The following is a 17,339-nucleotide window of genomic DNA, read 5'->3' as shown; positions in this document are numbered from 1 at the left end:
AAAAACTTATCTTTTTCGGTGTACGATATTTAACATTCCGTATATGAATTTGGGACCGACAAACATTCCGTATATGCGTTTGGGACCTCGCCGCCTATTGGTTAAAATATTACCGCGTGCTGCAACGAACCAATAGAAAACTCCTATGGTCCAAATACATATACGGAATGTTTAGATGCTTACCGTTTGAATACGGGATTTATTAATAATAACCGGTCAATGTGATTATTTCTGGTATATTTATTACTTTTACCTAGCTATTCGGGTTGTATTAATAGTAACCGATAATTATTAATAATTCCCATTTAATCACATTTACCGTAACATATATACTTTTGAGTCTGATATTATTGCATGTAACTTTTTTTGTATTGTAAAACTATAAAAATCCTTTTAACCATTTACAGTCCTGTGTTTTGGCTATATGTGGGCAAATTTTCAGCCAAATCAAAGATGATATATTTTGGGAATGGAGGGAAATTAAGAAAACTGTATTTTAACGTTTTCTGCACTAAAATTTGATCAAAAACCTGTTTTTGAATCAAAATAACTTGTTATAATGACATTTTTGAGTCCCTTCTATTAATTTTTTTTATTGATACTTTATAGTATAACCCACATATTTGTTTAAATAAATACCAAATAATCCCTGTAAAATCGCTAAAAATTATATTTTGAGAAAAAAAAGAAGACAGGTCAGGCTTAAATGCTTCAGCTTGAGCTTATTTTTACGTTCCGCAGAAGCTATAAACCAAGTTTCAGACAAATCGGAGATCCACAAGTTTTTGTCTGAATGATTTGCCATGGAATGTAATACCATATTAAGAGGAAACAGTAGCGATCAACAGGTAGCAAAAACGAGTTCCAAGATTGTGGCTGTAATTTTGAATATTTTTTCGAGATATTTGGTACACGTATTCGTAATATAATAAAGAATGGCGGTACAGAGCCCAATTTGAAAAATATATTAATATGTGGAAATTACTCTGTAATTAAATACAATATTAAAAAAACGAGCCTGTACCGCCATTAAGAAGAACAAAAAAATACACTTTCTTCAAATAAACTTTTTTATCCGATGCCTAGATTTTGTGTCATTTTGGAACTACTAAAATTTTTTATTTCATTAGTAGTTCCAAAATGACACAAAATCTAGGCATTGGATAAAAAAGTTTATTTGAAGAAAGTGTATTTTTTTGTTCTTCTTAATGGCGGTACAGGCTCGTTTTTTTAATATTGTATTTAATTACAGAGTAACTTCCACATATTAATATATTTTTCAAATTGGGCTCTGTACCGCCATTCTTTATTATATTACGAATACGTGTGCCAAATATCTCGAAAAAATATTCAAAATTACAGCCGCAATCTTGGAACTCGTTTTCGCTACCTGTTGATCGCTACTGTTTCCTCTTAATACGCCAGTCAATGAGAGCAAGAACAGGATATTACCTCCGAATTCTATCCTACTGCATGGATTTTAATGAAATTTTGGGAATAGCCTCTACTTATCTCATAATTCGAAGTCTATCCTATATACTATGACGCTTTTATCTTGGGGGCGGTTCCCACCCCTTCTCGGGGGTGGAAATTTTTTTGGTTAAAATAACCACGAAGTGACTAAAGAACCTAATTCTAAGCAAAATCTGTTCTATATATATTTTTTTTAAACTCAATACTTTTTGAGTTATTCGTGGTAAATTATAAGAGATGCAGTAATGAAAACCAAAAACAAAAGTTTTATCTAAAAAACCCTACATTTTCGAGCTACATGGAGAAAAAGGAAGATTTTCAAGAAAATTTAAAAATGCGCTGTATAATTTGACCTTGTTTTTCTCAAAAACCATTAATTTTAAACCCGTCCAACTTTTCAATACAGGGTGATTGATTAGTAGGGTAAAGCTCAATAGCTCCGCTATAGTAATAGATAGCACTAAAAGTTAATAACAAAAATTTTAGCCACCTTTGAGCTTCACATTACAAAATTAGTTAGAATGTTACAGGGTGTTCGATAACACAGTGGCAGACCTAACTTATGTTTTTTTAAATGGAACACCCTATATTTTATTTTATATTCGAAATCCTGTTAACTTCTCCATCACAAAAATATAAAGGTTTGTAATGTTATACAGGGTATTTACAAAGTTATAACCAATTTTGTATGAAAATCGTAACAAGTTCAACTCCCTGTATAAATAAAAATAAGCACAAGAGCAATGGTCTATTAATGCCATATTTTTTAATTTATTGTCAAAATTTTTAAGAATTATTGATATTGCTAATTTTCTTTATATCAAATACAGGGTGAGTCAAAACGCAAGTACATTATTTTCTCAGTAATGTTAAATGGAACACCCTGTATTTTATATCATTATTGAAAAGTAACATTAACGTACTTTATTTTTATATAACATTCCCTATGCCCAAATTTATTAGTTTTCGAGATATTTTCATTTTTCAGAGCAAATTATTTTAGGTGTAAATTTATCTAAAGTTTAAGTAAGCCATGACTGAATTGACAATTGAAGATTACCTATTATCAATCCGGTAATCAATGTAACACTGTAGAATAGAATAGAAATATGCTTTATTGTCATGAAAAATTTAACAGTTTTATAGACAAAGCTTACAATAATCATAAATAAAAACAATAACAAATACAATTTACTAAAATTATACAAATCGTCAATATAAATAAAACATGATAAAGTGAAATAAAAAACAATCAGTAATAATCTATTGCAAAATAAAAAACATTTTTGAAAATTGCGTAATCTACCTTAAGAAATTTAATAAGTAATTTAATAAGTTATGCTGCTGCATATGACACTCAAATATAGATTAAGATTCTACTTGTACATAAGAATACTGTAATTTCTTAGTTATTGGTTAAGAAACTCTGCTATTGAATAATATGGTCTTTCAGATAAATAAGCTTTTGTCATTTTACGGAACTTGGGGAATACTCTGGGCTAATTAGCAAAATTCATGGAAAAGTTATTTACCAGCAATTTTATTGCTGGAATCGAATAATAAGATCCTATATATTAATAATATAGGTATGCAAAGTCCGCAGATAGTGTGCTACTTTTTTTATAAACAAAATGGCGCCGACAAATCGTATTTTTTTCAATTATTGCTCTATAACTCCGAAGATTTTAACTTTACGACAAAAACACCCAAATAAAAATTCACCGCAATTAAATTCTGCATAGAGATATGTTTTTCACGATTTGCTCCGACGAAAATTTTCCTCGGAAAATGCGGGTTTTCCTAACAAAAACTATAATTTTCAAATAAAGTTTTAGGTAAGTAATTATTAATCAATAATTAAATAACTTAGTGACATCAAAGACTTCTTGGTATAGATTTTAATTCCAGAAGCCGGTGAAAATTAAACGAACATTTTAGCAACAATTCAATTGTTAATTAACAATTTACGATCGCAATAATAACCAAAATAATCATGATACATTGATCAAACTTATAAAGATTATAAAGATGAGATGCTTGTTCAATATTTTACCGACAAAATATAAATTTTTCTTTTTTTTGCATAATCTTTAAATTTTGAAAAAAAAAATTGTTATAATACGTTGGTCTAATTAGTAAAGTACAAAGAAAGTTTATTTACCAGCAATTTTATTGCTGGAATCGAATAATAAGATCCTATATATTAATAATATAGGTATGCAAAGTCCACAGATAGTGTGCTACTTTCTTTATAAACAAAATGGCGCCGACAAATCCTATTTTTTTCAATTATTGCTGTATAACTCCGAAGATTCTAACTTTAACCAAAAATACTCAAATAAAAATTCACCTCAATTTAATTCTACATAGAGGCATGTTTTTCCCGATTTGCTCCGACGAAAATTTTCCTCGGAAAATGTGGGGTTTCCCAACAAAATCTCGAATTTTCAAATAATTTTTTTGGGCCAGTAATTATTTATCAATAATTATATAGCTTGGTGAAATAAAAGCTTTCTTGGTATAGATTATAAATTCAGAATCCAGTTAAAATGAAACGAATATTTTAGCAACAATTCAATTGTTGATTAACAATTTACAGTCGCAATAACAACCAAAATAATCATGAGACATTGATCAAACTTAGAAAGATTGTAAAGGTGTGATGCCTATTTAATATTTTGTCGACAAAATATAAATTTTTCATTTTTTTGCATAATCTTTAAATGTTTAAAAAAAATTGTTATAAACAAATTAACATTTCTTAGAAATTGTTTATTATATTCTGATTTTAAAAAATACTTAAATGCGTATTTCATAGGTCTTGAAAATGAATGCTTTAAAAAAATTTTCCAACCATTTGCAAAAAAGTTATGAAACAGCAAAATAAATATACGATATCTCCAATGTTTATAATTTGTTTTAATTGTTTCAAAGCTCAAAAGTGAGTCTATGGTACAATCTCATTACTCACAAAGAATGTCAAAAATTAGTGCAATGGTTATATTTTAATCAAAGATTAAAAATACTTTCTTTTGTAATTTTTAGCGCGAAAGTAGGTTTGATACAGAGCCGGAGATAAAATGTTCACTCGAAGCGACTGACACGCTTAAACTCGCGCGAGTTGTGTATGTGGGCGGGTAGCTACGGTACTGTATTATTCTACTTTCGCGCATGTAAATTACAAAAAAATATATTTATAATCTTTAATTAAAATATAACCATTAAGCTGATAATCGATATTGTTTTATAAATAATTAGCTTGTACTTTAAACTCACTTCTACGCTTTGAAAGAATTTAAAAAAATTATTAACACCGTAGTAATCGTATGTTTACTTTGCTGTTTCATAACTTTTTTGCAAATGGTTGCAAAAAAGTTTTAAAGCATTCATTTTCAAGATATTTGAAATGCACATTTTAGCTATTTTTTTAAATTATAATATAATAAAAACTTTCTGAGAAACGTTAATTTGTTTATAACTATTTTTTTTAAACATTTAAAGATTATGCAAAAAATAAAAAATTTATATTTTGTCGACAAAATGTTAAATAGGCATCTCATCTTTAAAAGATTTTAAAGTTTGATCAGTGTATCATAATTATTTTGGTTATTATTGTGACCGTAAATTATTAATTAACAATTGAATTGTTGCTAAAATATTCGTTTAATTTTCACCAGCTTCTGGAACTATAATCTAAACCAAGAAGGCTTTTAAGTCACCAGATTATTTAATTATTGGTAAATAATTACTTATCTTAATCTTTATTTGAAAACTAAAGATTTTGTTGGGAAAACCCGCATTTTCTGAGGAAAATTTTCGTCGGAGCAGATCGGAAAAAACACGTCTCTATGCAGAATTTAATCACGGTGAATTTTTATTTGAGTGTTTTTGTCGTAAAGTTAAAATCTTCGGAGTTCTAGAGCAATAATTGAAAAAAACACGATTTTCGGGCGCCATTTTGTTTATAAAAAAAGTAGCACACTATCTGAGGACTTTGCATACCTATATTATTAATATATAGGATCTTATATTTCGATTCCAGCAATAAAATTGCTGGTAAATAACTTTTCCCAAAAATGGCCTATTCTCCGATAATCAGCCCAGACTAGAAAGATGATGCAGATTTAAGTTGTAGAGGGAGATGGTTGTATAGTTTTTTTGCAGAATATAATATAGATTTCTTTACTAACTCACTGGACGGGATCGGTAAATAGATGTCAAAGGTAGAATTTCTGGTGGAATAGTCATGTCTAGGTCTTGCTGGAAAGACATGTAGATGTTTACGAATTAAGCAAACAGTTTCTAAAATATATAAAGAAGGTAATGTTAGAATCCTGTGATCTTTGAAGTAGCTTCTGCAATGTGTTGTTCTTCTGAGGCCAAACATATGTCTTATTGCTCTTTTTTGTAATTTAAAAATAACATCGGATTGGGCAGCTGTACCAGAACCCCAAAAAGGCAGACCATATCGAAGATGGGACTCGAACAATGAAAAGTATGTTATTTTGGAAGAGGCTAAATTCATTTCCTTCGAAACAGATCTTATTGCAAAGCAAGCTGAGGATAGTTTCTTGCTTAACACATCGATATGAAGGGACCATTTAAGGTTGCTATCTAAAAAATACCAAGAAACTTTACAGAATCAACGATACTGATCTGGCTGTTATGAAGAGGTAAGGGTTGAAGAGTTCCTTTATAGGGTAATGCTACTGTTTTATCTACGTTAAAAGAGAGTAAATTAGAATCGGACCAGGATTTTATTGTGAGTAGATCAGAAGTTATAGTAGCATGAAGAGTTGCGATATTTGAGTTGCTCCAAGTGATACTGGTATCGTCAGCAAAAAGAAAAACTTTTCCATCGATTTTTAAACTAGTGATGTCATTAATAAAGATAAGGAAAAGTAGAGGACCCAATACTGAACCTTGTGGTACCCCGCATACAACATTTTTGAGACTAGAGTCTGTATCATTTGCTTTAACCAGGTGTTTCCTATTATCCAAGTAAAATTGAAACCAGTTCAAAGAAATACCTCGAATTCCATAGAAATCTAGTTTTTTTATCAAAATGTCGTGATTTACACAATCAAAAGCTTTGGCATAATCACAAAAAACAGTGGCAGTGTGCAGATTATTGTTTAAGGCTTGATAAACCTCATGTAGTACAGAAAACATGGCATCGGTGGTACATTTATTATTTAAAAAGCCGAACTGATGTTGTGATAAAATCTTGTTATCAACGAGAAAGGACATAAGTCGGGCTTTTATGAGTCTCTCAATACTTTTGGAGAGTACCGGTAGTAATGCAATAGGTCTATAATTGCAGGCATTAGATTTTTCACCACCCTTATGAAGAGGAATAATGATGGCCGTCTTTAGGCACTCTGGAAATTTACCTTTCTCAAAAGAATCATTAATTAGAGAGATGAGGACTCCCAACACATTGTCTGGGAGATTTGAGAAAATTTTTATGGATAGTCCATCGGTACTACAGGAAGATTTGCTTTTGATACTATTGATTGTTTGGATCAGTTCGGATTTATCAACCGGTCTTAAAAAGAATGAATTCGAAACCTTTCTTGAATTAGGGAGATAGGAAATGGGATCTTGTTGTGACACAATGTTGATGTTATATTTTTACTCACATTAACAAAGTATTCATTTAGATTTTCTGGGTCTGGAAGGGAAAATGTTTGAGCTGTCTGAGTTTTATTTCGAAGATCGTTTATTATGGACCAAGTTTCTTTTGCAACACTTTTAGAGCTTCTGAGACGATTTTGATAGTACAATTTTTTAGCTGATTTTATAAGTTTTAAATAGATCGCCCGGTACTTGGTGATATATTCAGTAACAGAGACGTTGGTAGTAAATTTCTTGATATACAGTAGTAGCAAATAGGCAATGTAGCAAATAAAGAAATAAAAATAATTTATTAGTAATACATTTTACAAACAAAAACACAACTACTACATGCAACATTTTTGAAACAATTAAAAACTATCTTTTTATGTAAATGCAACAAATAAACAAAGAAAACTAGTAATAAATTTTACAAAAAAACACAAAATGCAATATTTTGTGAAGACAATTAAACACTACTTTTGTATGTAAATGTAACAATGTAACAAATAAAGAACGAAACATAATTTATCAGTAATACATTTTGCAAAAAACATGTTTGAAAAAATTAGAAGCTACTTTTAATAAAATATTTTTAATATTTAATTACATAAGGTGTTCAAAATTATCTCCTAACGCATTTATGTACGCCTAAAAACGATCATTGAATGAGCTACTTACTGTACGGAGCATTTGTAAATTAACACATCGAAATACACTTTGTATTCTATTTTTCATCTCATCCCTTGTTGTTGGAGGTATTTTATAAACTTCATTATTAACGTAACCCCAAAAAAATCAGTCCAGTTTATTAAATCCTGGTGATTTGGGTGGCCACGTTACTGGTCCATTGAAAAATGAAAATATCTCGAAAACTTTAGAAGAATTTAGACATGGGGAATGTTATCTAAAAGTTAAAGTACGGTAATGGTACTTTTCAATAGTGATATAGAATACAGGGTGTTCCATTTAAAATTACTGAGAAAATAATGTACTTGCGTTTTGACTCACCCTGTATTTGATATAAAGAAAATTAGCAATATCGACCATTCTTGAAAATTTTGACAATACGTTAAAAATATGGCATTAATAAACCATTGTTGTTTTGCTTATTTTTATTTATACAGGGAGTTGAACTTGGTACGATTTTCATATAAAATTGGTTATAACTTTGTAAATACCCTGTATAACATAACAAACCTTTATATTTTTGTGATGGAGAAGTTAACAGGATTTCGAATTTAAAATAAAATATAGGGTGTTCCATTAAAAAAAAACAAGTTTGGTCTGCCACTGTGTTATCGAACACCCTGTAACATTCTAACTAATATTGTAATGTGAAGCTCAAAGGTGGCTAAAATTTTTGTTATTAACTTTTATTGCTATCTATTACTATAGCGGAGCTATTGAGCTTTACCCTACTAATCAATCACCCTGTATAGAAATAACACTAATAAAATGTGTTGTAGAAGGTAGGGGGAAAACTGCGGGGTTGTGCCACTAATTTCCTACTAGAGCGTCAAACCCTCGTGACCACCTGTCGAATTTGAGTATGTATAAGTATCGTACCTACTTACAGTTTACAGGATTTTGCGGTGTGTAGGCGACTGGTTCAGTTTCCTATTTTTTATGGAGGTGATTTTTAATTTGAAGTACTAATTTATTTTTAAACATGAAAACTATGAATAACATTTAACTTGATAAAACTGCTTTGCTCTTGTAATATTTTAAATGAGAGAGAATGAAAAATTTACTTTTAGACGAGAACTTAACTTACAAAAACGGTGAAAATGCTGAGAGTGAGAGAGCTGCGTGGAGTCACTTGCTTCCAACTTTTTGGAGAGGCCGGAAGTGGAAGTGATTTTTCGGAAGTAAGTGGAAATGCTATTTTTTGAGGGACCGGAAGTTTTGGAAGTGGCCTTTGACAATATAAATATTTAGACATTTATAATTCTATGGTTGGTTTTCCAACATACTGCCGGGCCTTGAAGCATTGCTTCAAAAAGAGAGAAAAAAATATATGTATATTCATGTAGAGATATAAACGATAAAGCAAGAGCAAAGAAGCTAACTAAACAAACACGTATGCTAATATATTGGTGATTCTATAGTGCTATTAACCTAGGACAATTACCTAAACATAAAACAACTATTGATATATAACATTTCTTACATAGTGATGCAAAAGCTAAACCTAACAAAATTTATATAATATAAAAACATAGCACTATAAAACATTTAAGGTGATCTTTACAGCATATTTACAAAGAATGCTCGTTTTAGTGATAGGACGAGTGAAAATTCCATCCCTGTTTTAATTTTAACAATTCGGACCTTGTCATTTTTGCCATGGAAGACCTCTAGCACTCTAGCAAGTGGCCAATATAAAGGCGGTGTGTTATCTCCCTTCAAAAGAACAAGATCATCTACCTGAATGTTCTTATTTGATACGAGCCATTTGGGACGGTTTTGTAACCTATTCAAACAATCTGTACTCCATCTTCGCCAGAAAACTTGTCGGATTTTCGTACAGTTTTCCCAGAGGTTTAATCTAGATGATGGTATTTTACTTATATCGATCTCCGGAAAACAAGTAAGGGGTTTGCCTATCAAAAAATGACCAGGTGTAAGGGCTGACAGATCTCCAGGCTGATTGGACATGACACAGAGGGGACGAGAATTGAGCACAGCCTCTATTTGGGTTAATACCGTGGAGAATTCTTCAAAAGTGAGCGTTAGGTTGCCAATAAGCCTGTGGAGATGGTACTTTGCACTTTTAATTGCACTTTCCCAGATTCCACCATGGTGAGGGGCGTGAGGACAAATAAATTTCCAAGTGATCTCTGAAGAGGCCAAAAAATCCTTTATTGAAGATTGTGTAGCCTTATCCTTTAAAAATTGTGCAACTTCCTTCAACTGATTTTTTGAGCCAAGAAAGTTGGTGGCATTATCAGAAAATATGACAGAGGGATTGCCACGTCTACTGATGAAACGTTTGAGAATGAGGAGAAAAGACTCTGTACTGAGACTTAAGACAAGTTCAAGGTGACAGGCTCTAGTGACCATGCAGATAAACACAACGATATAACATTTGGTTGTGGGGGCCTTACGAAGTTTGGAAGTTTTGAGATTGTATGGTCCACTTAGGTCTGTTCCTACATTTGTGAATGGTTGAGAACACACTAGACGCTCTTTCGGCAAGTCTGCCATTAATTGAGAAGCTGGTTTAGCCTTAAATCTAAAGCACGTTTTACAGTTATGGATCTGATCCTCTTGATATCACGCAGAGCATCAAGTGGTCAATATTTCAACCTGAAGTTGGAGAGTGTACATTGTGGACCAGCATGACACAATCTAATATGCTCTCTTTTTAACATGAGTTTCACTAGAAAGTCTTTCGAGGGCAAAAGGAGAGGGTACTTTTGGTCAAATGGTACGGAGGCATACTTTAACCTACCACCGACTCTTAACAATCCATGCTTGTCCAGAAAGGGGTTCATGGATAACATAGATCTTGTTGGAGTCATTGGAGTTTTAGCCTTGAGAAGAGATATTTCTTGAGAAAATGAATTGGCTTGAATACGTTTAACAATCATGAGTTCAGCTGACTTAAGTTCAGTCACCGAAAGGTTACTTGAGAATTTTTCTGATGGGTTTCTAGCATTATGAGCAAATCGTAAACAATAGGAAATTACTCGTAGTAGGGTTGTGAATGAAGAGAATCGTTGAATAAGCTTGTCTAGAAATAAGGGAGAGGCTTGAGTATGATGGACAATCTGAGATTTTCTCTCTTCTGGAACATGAGTAATTTTGTTTTTCAAGTTGAGGAGAGAAAGATCTAAATTAATTTCAGAAAGAAATTTTGGACCATTAAACCACAGAGTGGAGTTTGGGAGTTCTGACAGTGATATACCTCGAGACAAAATGTCTGCAAGATTTTCCTTGGATTTAACATATCTCCAAATAAATTCTGAGTTTTGTTGTATAGTTGCAACTCTATTGGCAACAAAGGGAGTCCAACGGGACGGAGGTGATCTCAGCCAAACAAGAACAATCTCTGAATCACTCCATAAATTTATGGAATCAATGTGAGGAATTCTAATTTTAAGAGTGGTAACAATTCGTTCACTAAGTTTTGAGCATATAACAGCACCCATAAGTTCGAGTCTGGGAAGGCTAACAGTTTTGAGTGGTGACACCCTACTTTTGGAGGCTATAAGAGCACAAGAGGAGGTGTTGGAGTCATAAATAACACGATGGTACACACATGCAGCATATGCATGAATACTAGCATCTGAGAAGGCATGGATTTCAATTTTTCAAGTATTCTTATTTTTAAATAGGCATCTAGGTATTTTTAGAGACTGCAAGTATGACAGACCATGAATGAATTTGAGCCATTCTTTCAAAATGTCTGAGTAAAGATAGTCATCCCAACCAATTTTTGAAACCCAAATTTTTCTCATTAATAATTTTGCAACAACTACCAACTACTACTGGAGCAATCAGACCTTTAGGGTCAAAAACTTGAGCAATTAGTGAGAGTACTTCTCTTTTGGTATATGTGGTTTTGATGAGAGATTCTGGTGAGAGTTGAGGTAGAGAGATTGAGAATTCATCTGAGTTGGCATTCCAATAGAGGCCTAATACCTTACTCTTACCATTTTCAGGGGCTATGACATAGTTTGAGTCATGAGAACGGGAAGAGTCATTCTATAAGAAACTTTGAGAATTAGAAAACCATTTGTGGGCTGATATACCTACCTTGTCCAATAATTCCGTTATTTCAAGGTAAACCCTTGAGAGAGTTGTTGGGTCATCAGCGCCATACATGTCGTCCACGCATGGAGGAGGGCATCAATTGCTAGAGGATGCGAAGCCTGATGAGTACGAGCTAATTCTACTAAGCACCTACCACTGAGAAAATTACCACAATTAGTACCATATGTCACAGTATTTAACTGGATGCATTGCAAATCCTCTTGGGGGGAGTTTCGCCAAAGAATGTTTAGTAAATATCTTTGAGAGTGATTTATGAGGATTTGCCTGTACATGTGTCTTAAATCAGAGGTAAAAACATACAAAAACGTTCTAAAATTTATTAGAGTATCAATAAGTTCATGTTGAGTTTTATACCCTTTTAACATTATATCATTTAGTGAGACACCTGAGCTGGTTTTCATAGAGCAGTCAAACACAACACGTAGTTTATTCGTGAGCTTTTCCTCACGAATAATGCAGTGGTGTGGAATAAAGTATTGATTATCAGACAATGGGTTTGTAAGAGTGACGGGTACGATAGTTGCATGGCCAAGAGGGAGATATTCTTATTTGGTCAGAGTGGGGGACGAGGGTAGTTATAAGGGGTGAAAGTCGCGGTTTTTATTATTTTTTTTGTGACGCTCATGATCGAGATAATGCATCAAAATTTGGGAATAAGTAGGTCATGACGTAACTAAGTAAAATCCCCAGGGGTGGAACGCTGCGTGGCCGACAAAGGGGTGGGACAGGGGTGAATATAAAAAATATAAGGGGGTTTTTGCGACGTTCGTGATTAAGATAGTGCACCAAAATTTGGGAATAAGTAGACCATGACATTACTAAGTAAAATCTCCAGGGGCGGAACGCTGCGTGGGGACCAAATGTGCTGCGTCACAAAAAAATAAAACCAACTGCGACTTTGACCCCTTAAAACTACCCTCATCCCCAACTCTGGTTTCCGCCCCTGGAGATTTTACTTGGTTACGGCATGATCTACTTACTCCCAAATTTTAGTTCACTATCTCGATCACGAACGTCACAAAAAATCCCTTATAATTTTTATATTCACCCCCTTTCCCCACCCCTTTGTCGGCCACGCTGCGTTCCGCCCCTGGAGATTTTACTTACGTCATGACCTTATTACCAAATTTTGGTGCACTACCTCGATCATGAGCGTCACAAAAAAAATAATAAAAACCGCGACTTTGACCCCTTATAACTACCCTCGTCTTCCACTTTGGTTTCCGGCTCTGGGGATTTTGCTTAGTTATGTCATGGTCTACTTATTCCCAAATTTTGGTGCACTATCTAAATCACGAACGTCGCAAAAAACCCCTTATATTTTTTATATTCACTCCTACCCCCACCCCTTTGTCGGCCACGCAGCGTTCCGCCACTGGTGATTTTACTTAGTTACGTCATGACCTACTTATTCCCAAATTTTGCTGCACTATCTCGATCATGAGCGTCACAAAAAAATAATAAAAACCGCGACTTTGACCCCTTATAACTACCCTCGTCCCCCACTCTGGTTTTCGGCCGTTGCGTTGGGGAAAGTCATGTACACAACTAATTCAACATATCCCCGTATAGTTTTTCCATATTACTTATCACGCACAAAATCCGCTTCTATCTCTCCGACTATTACTGTGAAAATATCAAGTAAATCGATGTAGTAGGATGTAATTCGGAGCCAAATACCCTCATTGACCGCCCTATAAACAGTGTGATGTAATAAGTACTTTTAGATATGGGAGTCAAACTTAAAATTAAGGAAGAGTTCGCTGAAGATGACCAAGGATATGTTGAGAGTCTGCTAATTACACCTCAAGAGCTTAGAGACTTAAAGAATGAACCATGTGAAGATAAATTAGGTAAGGGAAGTAATAGTAATTTTGGACAACATTTAGTTATGAGGTCCAAGAAGTTTATTTATTTATTAAGCTCAACAGGCCTTGTAGGCCTAAAAACGTTTACATTTCTGATTACATTTTATTTTAGTCTTGTGTGTGTACTTTGTTTTCTTGACTGTGGACGTAATCCATTAGCCGAATATACCAGTCTTATGATAGTTATTTATCGCCAACCGTCACTAAAGTCATTCATTATTGTACTCATTTGACGCCATTTGCGACAGTAAAGTAACACTTTATTGTACTAAAAGAAGAATTTTACTTTACCTGCCGAGGTTAATCAAAATAAACTGAGATTGAATGTAAGTGGTCGATGGCAGTAATCGATTATTTATTTGAGTGAACTTAAAATTTATTTACTTTAATTATTAAAAATATTGTACAAAATTTACGTTATTATTAATTAAATTTATGTCAGAAAGTGAACTTCTGTAGTATTTTGGAATTATATTCATAAAACATAAATCAAAACTTTACAGATTTAGTAATTAGGTACTTATTCAATTTTGATAACAACTATCGATTAAGCATCGAAATCGGCCATCATGCAAAAGCTTTCTGTCACTGTCATCGTCATTACTGTCATACGAAATTTTTATTTCGTCTAAAATTAATAAAATTCTTAAATCTTTAAGTTTTGTATTAATGCAAATACAAATTGTATATTATGAAATGGTGTTTTTGTTAATTCGATTATATGTATATGTACGACGGTGACAGATATTAATGAAAATTTGTTAGCAAATATATTTATTTAGGTTTTCTACTATTCATCAAGGGAAAAGCAACTGCGCTGCGGGAGGCTACACTTCATAAACATAACGTAACTATTAACGGTATTTGTAATTTTTGGTATTTTATTTTAAGTGTTAAAATTGGTTTAATATTTAAATAAAAATACGATTAACTGTTTAAAATATATTTATTTCGTTGAAATCATAATAATAGAAGTATAACGTCTTACGTGTGTACCAAGTACACACACTCTTTTTTCATTAGGATGTAATTAAGTAAGTGTTAATGTTTTTTATGATTGGCGATAAAATTGTGTATGCACCACGTCAGTAAAGACTCTTTATCGAACTTGTCTGTTATTCGCCTCGCTCGCTAGGCTTGCTCGGCTCATAATATCAGACTCGTTCGATAAAGAGTCACTTTACTGACTTGGTACATAAATAACTATTATGTACCAAGTCAGTAAAGTTACTCTTTATCGAACTAGTCTGATATTACGAGCAGAGGGAGCGAGGCGAGTAACAGACGAGTTCGATAAGAGTCTTTACTGACAAAATTTTATCGCCAATCATAAAAAAATTAACACTTACATATTTACAATTTAAGAATTTTTTTAATTTTAGACGAAATATAAATTTCGTATGACAGTAATGACAGATGACAGGTAAAGTAAAATTCTTCTTTCAGTACAATAAAGTGTTACTTAACTGCCGCAAATGAGTACAATAATGAATGACTTTAGTGACGGTTGGCGATAAATTTTATTTAAGTAATTACACTTCAGTCTTTTTATACACTCCTTCACCACCCCCCTCAATTTCCTTCTGTCCAATGTTATTTTTTAATGTCTTTCCATCTCTCAATGTTACTTTTCTTCAGGTCTTTCTAGACACTGTCCTTCCTTTTTTTTTGGCCTGCCTTTCCTTCGCTTTTGTATTGGTCTTCGCGAGAGTACCATTTTTGGCATTCTTTTACTTCCCATTCTTTCAATGTGCTCTAAATATCGTATTCTCTGTGCTTTGATCGTCGTCATTATCGTTGGCTCGTTATACAGCTCTTCCAATTCTTTATTGGTTCTTCTTCTCCACTGACCTTCTATTTTTACACCTCCATATTTTGCTCTGTGCATTTTTCTCTCCCATCTTTCTAAAAGGTATGTTTCTGACTTTCATTTCATTAATGATTTCATTAATGTTCTTAATGCTTATTACTTTTTATTTCCTTTAGCTATTCTTGCATTTATTTACCCTTCTTCAAGACCATTGTCATCTATTTTGGCTCCCAGGTGATATATTTTTTTGACTCTTTTGAACGAGTATGTTTTTTCTCCATATATTTGTAATATTATGTTTTTTTCTTTTTGGATCTCTCCCATTATATATTTTGTCTTTTCTTCATTTATTTTAAATCCCAATTTTTTGGCTTGTGTTATTATGTTTTTCATTAACTTTTGTAGTTCTTTCTTGCTTGTTGCTAATAGTGTCAGATCATCTGCAAATGCTATGTATTGGTGGCCTTTTTTAAATATCGTTTCTTGCATGTTTATTCTGCTTTTCCTGATTATTCCTTCGAATGTCAGATTGAATGCAGTTGTTCATAGTGGGTCTTCTTGTCGTAATTGTTCCTTGGTTTCAAATTTTTTGGATGTATGCCCTTTCCATGCTATTTCGTTTGTTGTGTTTTCCATCGTAATCTTTACCATCCTGACAATTTTACTTGGTATCCCTTTATCAACTCTCATGTATGGGTTGTTTTTCTGATACCGTTTTTCCATTTTTTTTTTGCTTCCTGGTAGAATGATCTTATTTCTTCTTTTTTGGAATTTTGCTTCTATTTCTTTCAGTTTGTTCTCGTTTTATTTTCTTTTTTTTGCTTCTACATTTTCTTTTCATTATTTTTCTCAATTCTCTGTAGTCTTGTCTATTGCTATCTTCGTCATCTGTGAGATTTTTAAGTCTACTTTTCTTATTGCTTCTGCTACTTCTTGACATTCTTCGTCATACCATTCTTTTGTTTTGTGTTTTCTCTTGGTTTTTTGCTTAGGGTTACCAATTATGACGAAATAGCAAGATTTCAGTATCAATAATAAAGTTAAAAAGTGCAAAATAAGTGACATTCTGCTGTTTTAAGATTTTACTATAGTATATTTTTACACCTAGAGGTGGGGTGGGGGTAACTTTTAAATATTCATTTTTTTGAATTGTTGATAAATCGTCTTTTTCCAGTTATAATGCCATCTATCAACAATTCTAAAAAATGTTTCGAATCAATGTTGCTTAATTTTTCATGACGAATCCAAATCTGTAATAAAAAATGAAGGTTGCTATTCAAGCTTTTAAAGTTACCCCCACCCCACCTCTAGGGAGTGGGATGGAGGGTCATGTTTAGTGTTGTTCGATAGGTTTTTGAAAAGTATTAAACACGTATTTTCTGGTTTTTCATTTGGAAGTGTATTTCTCGAGATATTAGACCGTTTCTATGATTTACCTATGGTATCACGATAAAAGTTTTTTTTTCCGATTATAGCGCCATCTATCCATAATTCGAAAAAATGTCTCGAATAAAAGTTGCTTACTTATACACAATGAATCCAAATCTATAATGAAAACTGGGGGTTTCTATTTAAGATTTTAAAGTTGCCCCCCACCCCACGTCCAAGGGGTGGAGGGGTCTTATTTAATGTCATTGAATAGATTTTTAAAAATGGTTGAAAACGTGTATTTCAGTTTTTCGGTCCGATGTTTAGTTCGCGAAATATTCGACCGTTCCCCTACTTTTGGGACACCTTGTATATTTATATGTAAATACACATAATATACAGGGTGTCCCGAAAAGATTGGT

At 32.8% G+C, this 17,339-nt stretch overlaps 1 protein-coding gene across 2 annotated transcripts in view; it reads left to right on the top strand.

The window, feature by feature from the left end:
* LOC126886653 (zinc finger protein 664-like) overlaps positions 1-17,339 on the top strand; it is a 76,673-nt gene that overhangs the window by 49,170 nt on the left and 10,164 nt on the right. For both annotated transcript variants that reach the window (XM_050653650.1, XM_050653649.1), the window contains one exon: positions 13,599-13,724. In XM_050653650.1, coding sequence (XP_050509607.1) covers positions 13,599-13,724 — 126 coding nt within the window. The remainder of the gene's footprint in view (positions 1-13,598; positions 13,725-17,339) is intronic.

The sequence above is a fragment of the Diabrotica virgifera genome, chromosome 6 (genome assembly GCF_917563875.1).
Source record: "Diabrotica virgifera virgifera chromosome 6, PGI_DIABVI_V3a".
NCBI classification, from domain to species: Eukaryota; Metazoa; Arthropoda; class Insecta; order Coleoptera; family Chrysomelidae; genus Diabrotica; species Diabrotica virgifera.
Note: the sequence above shows the minus strand (reverse complement) of the source record. Positions and strands in the feature narration are given on the sequence as shown.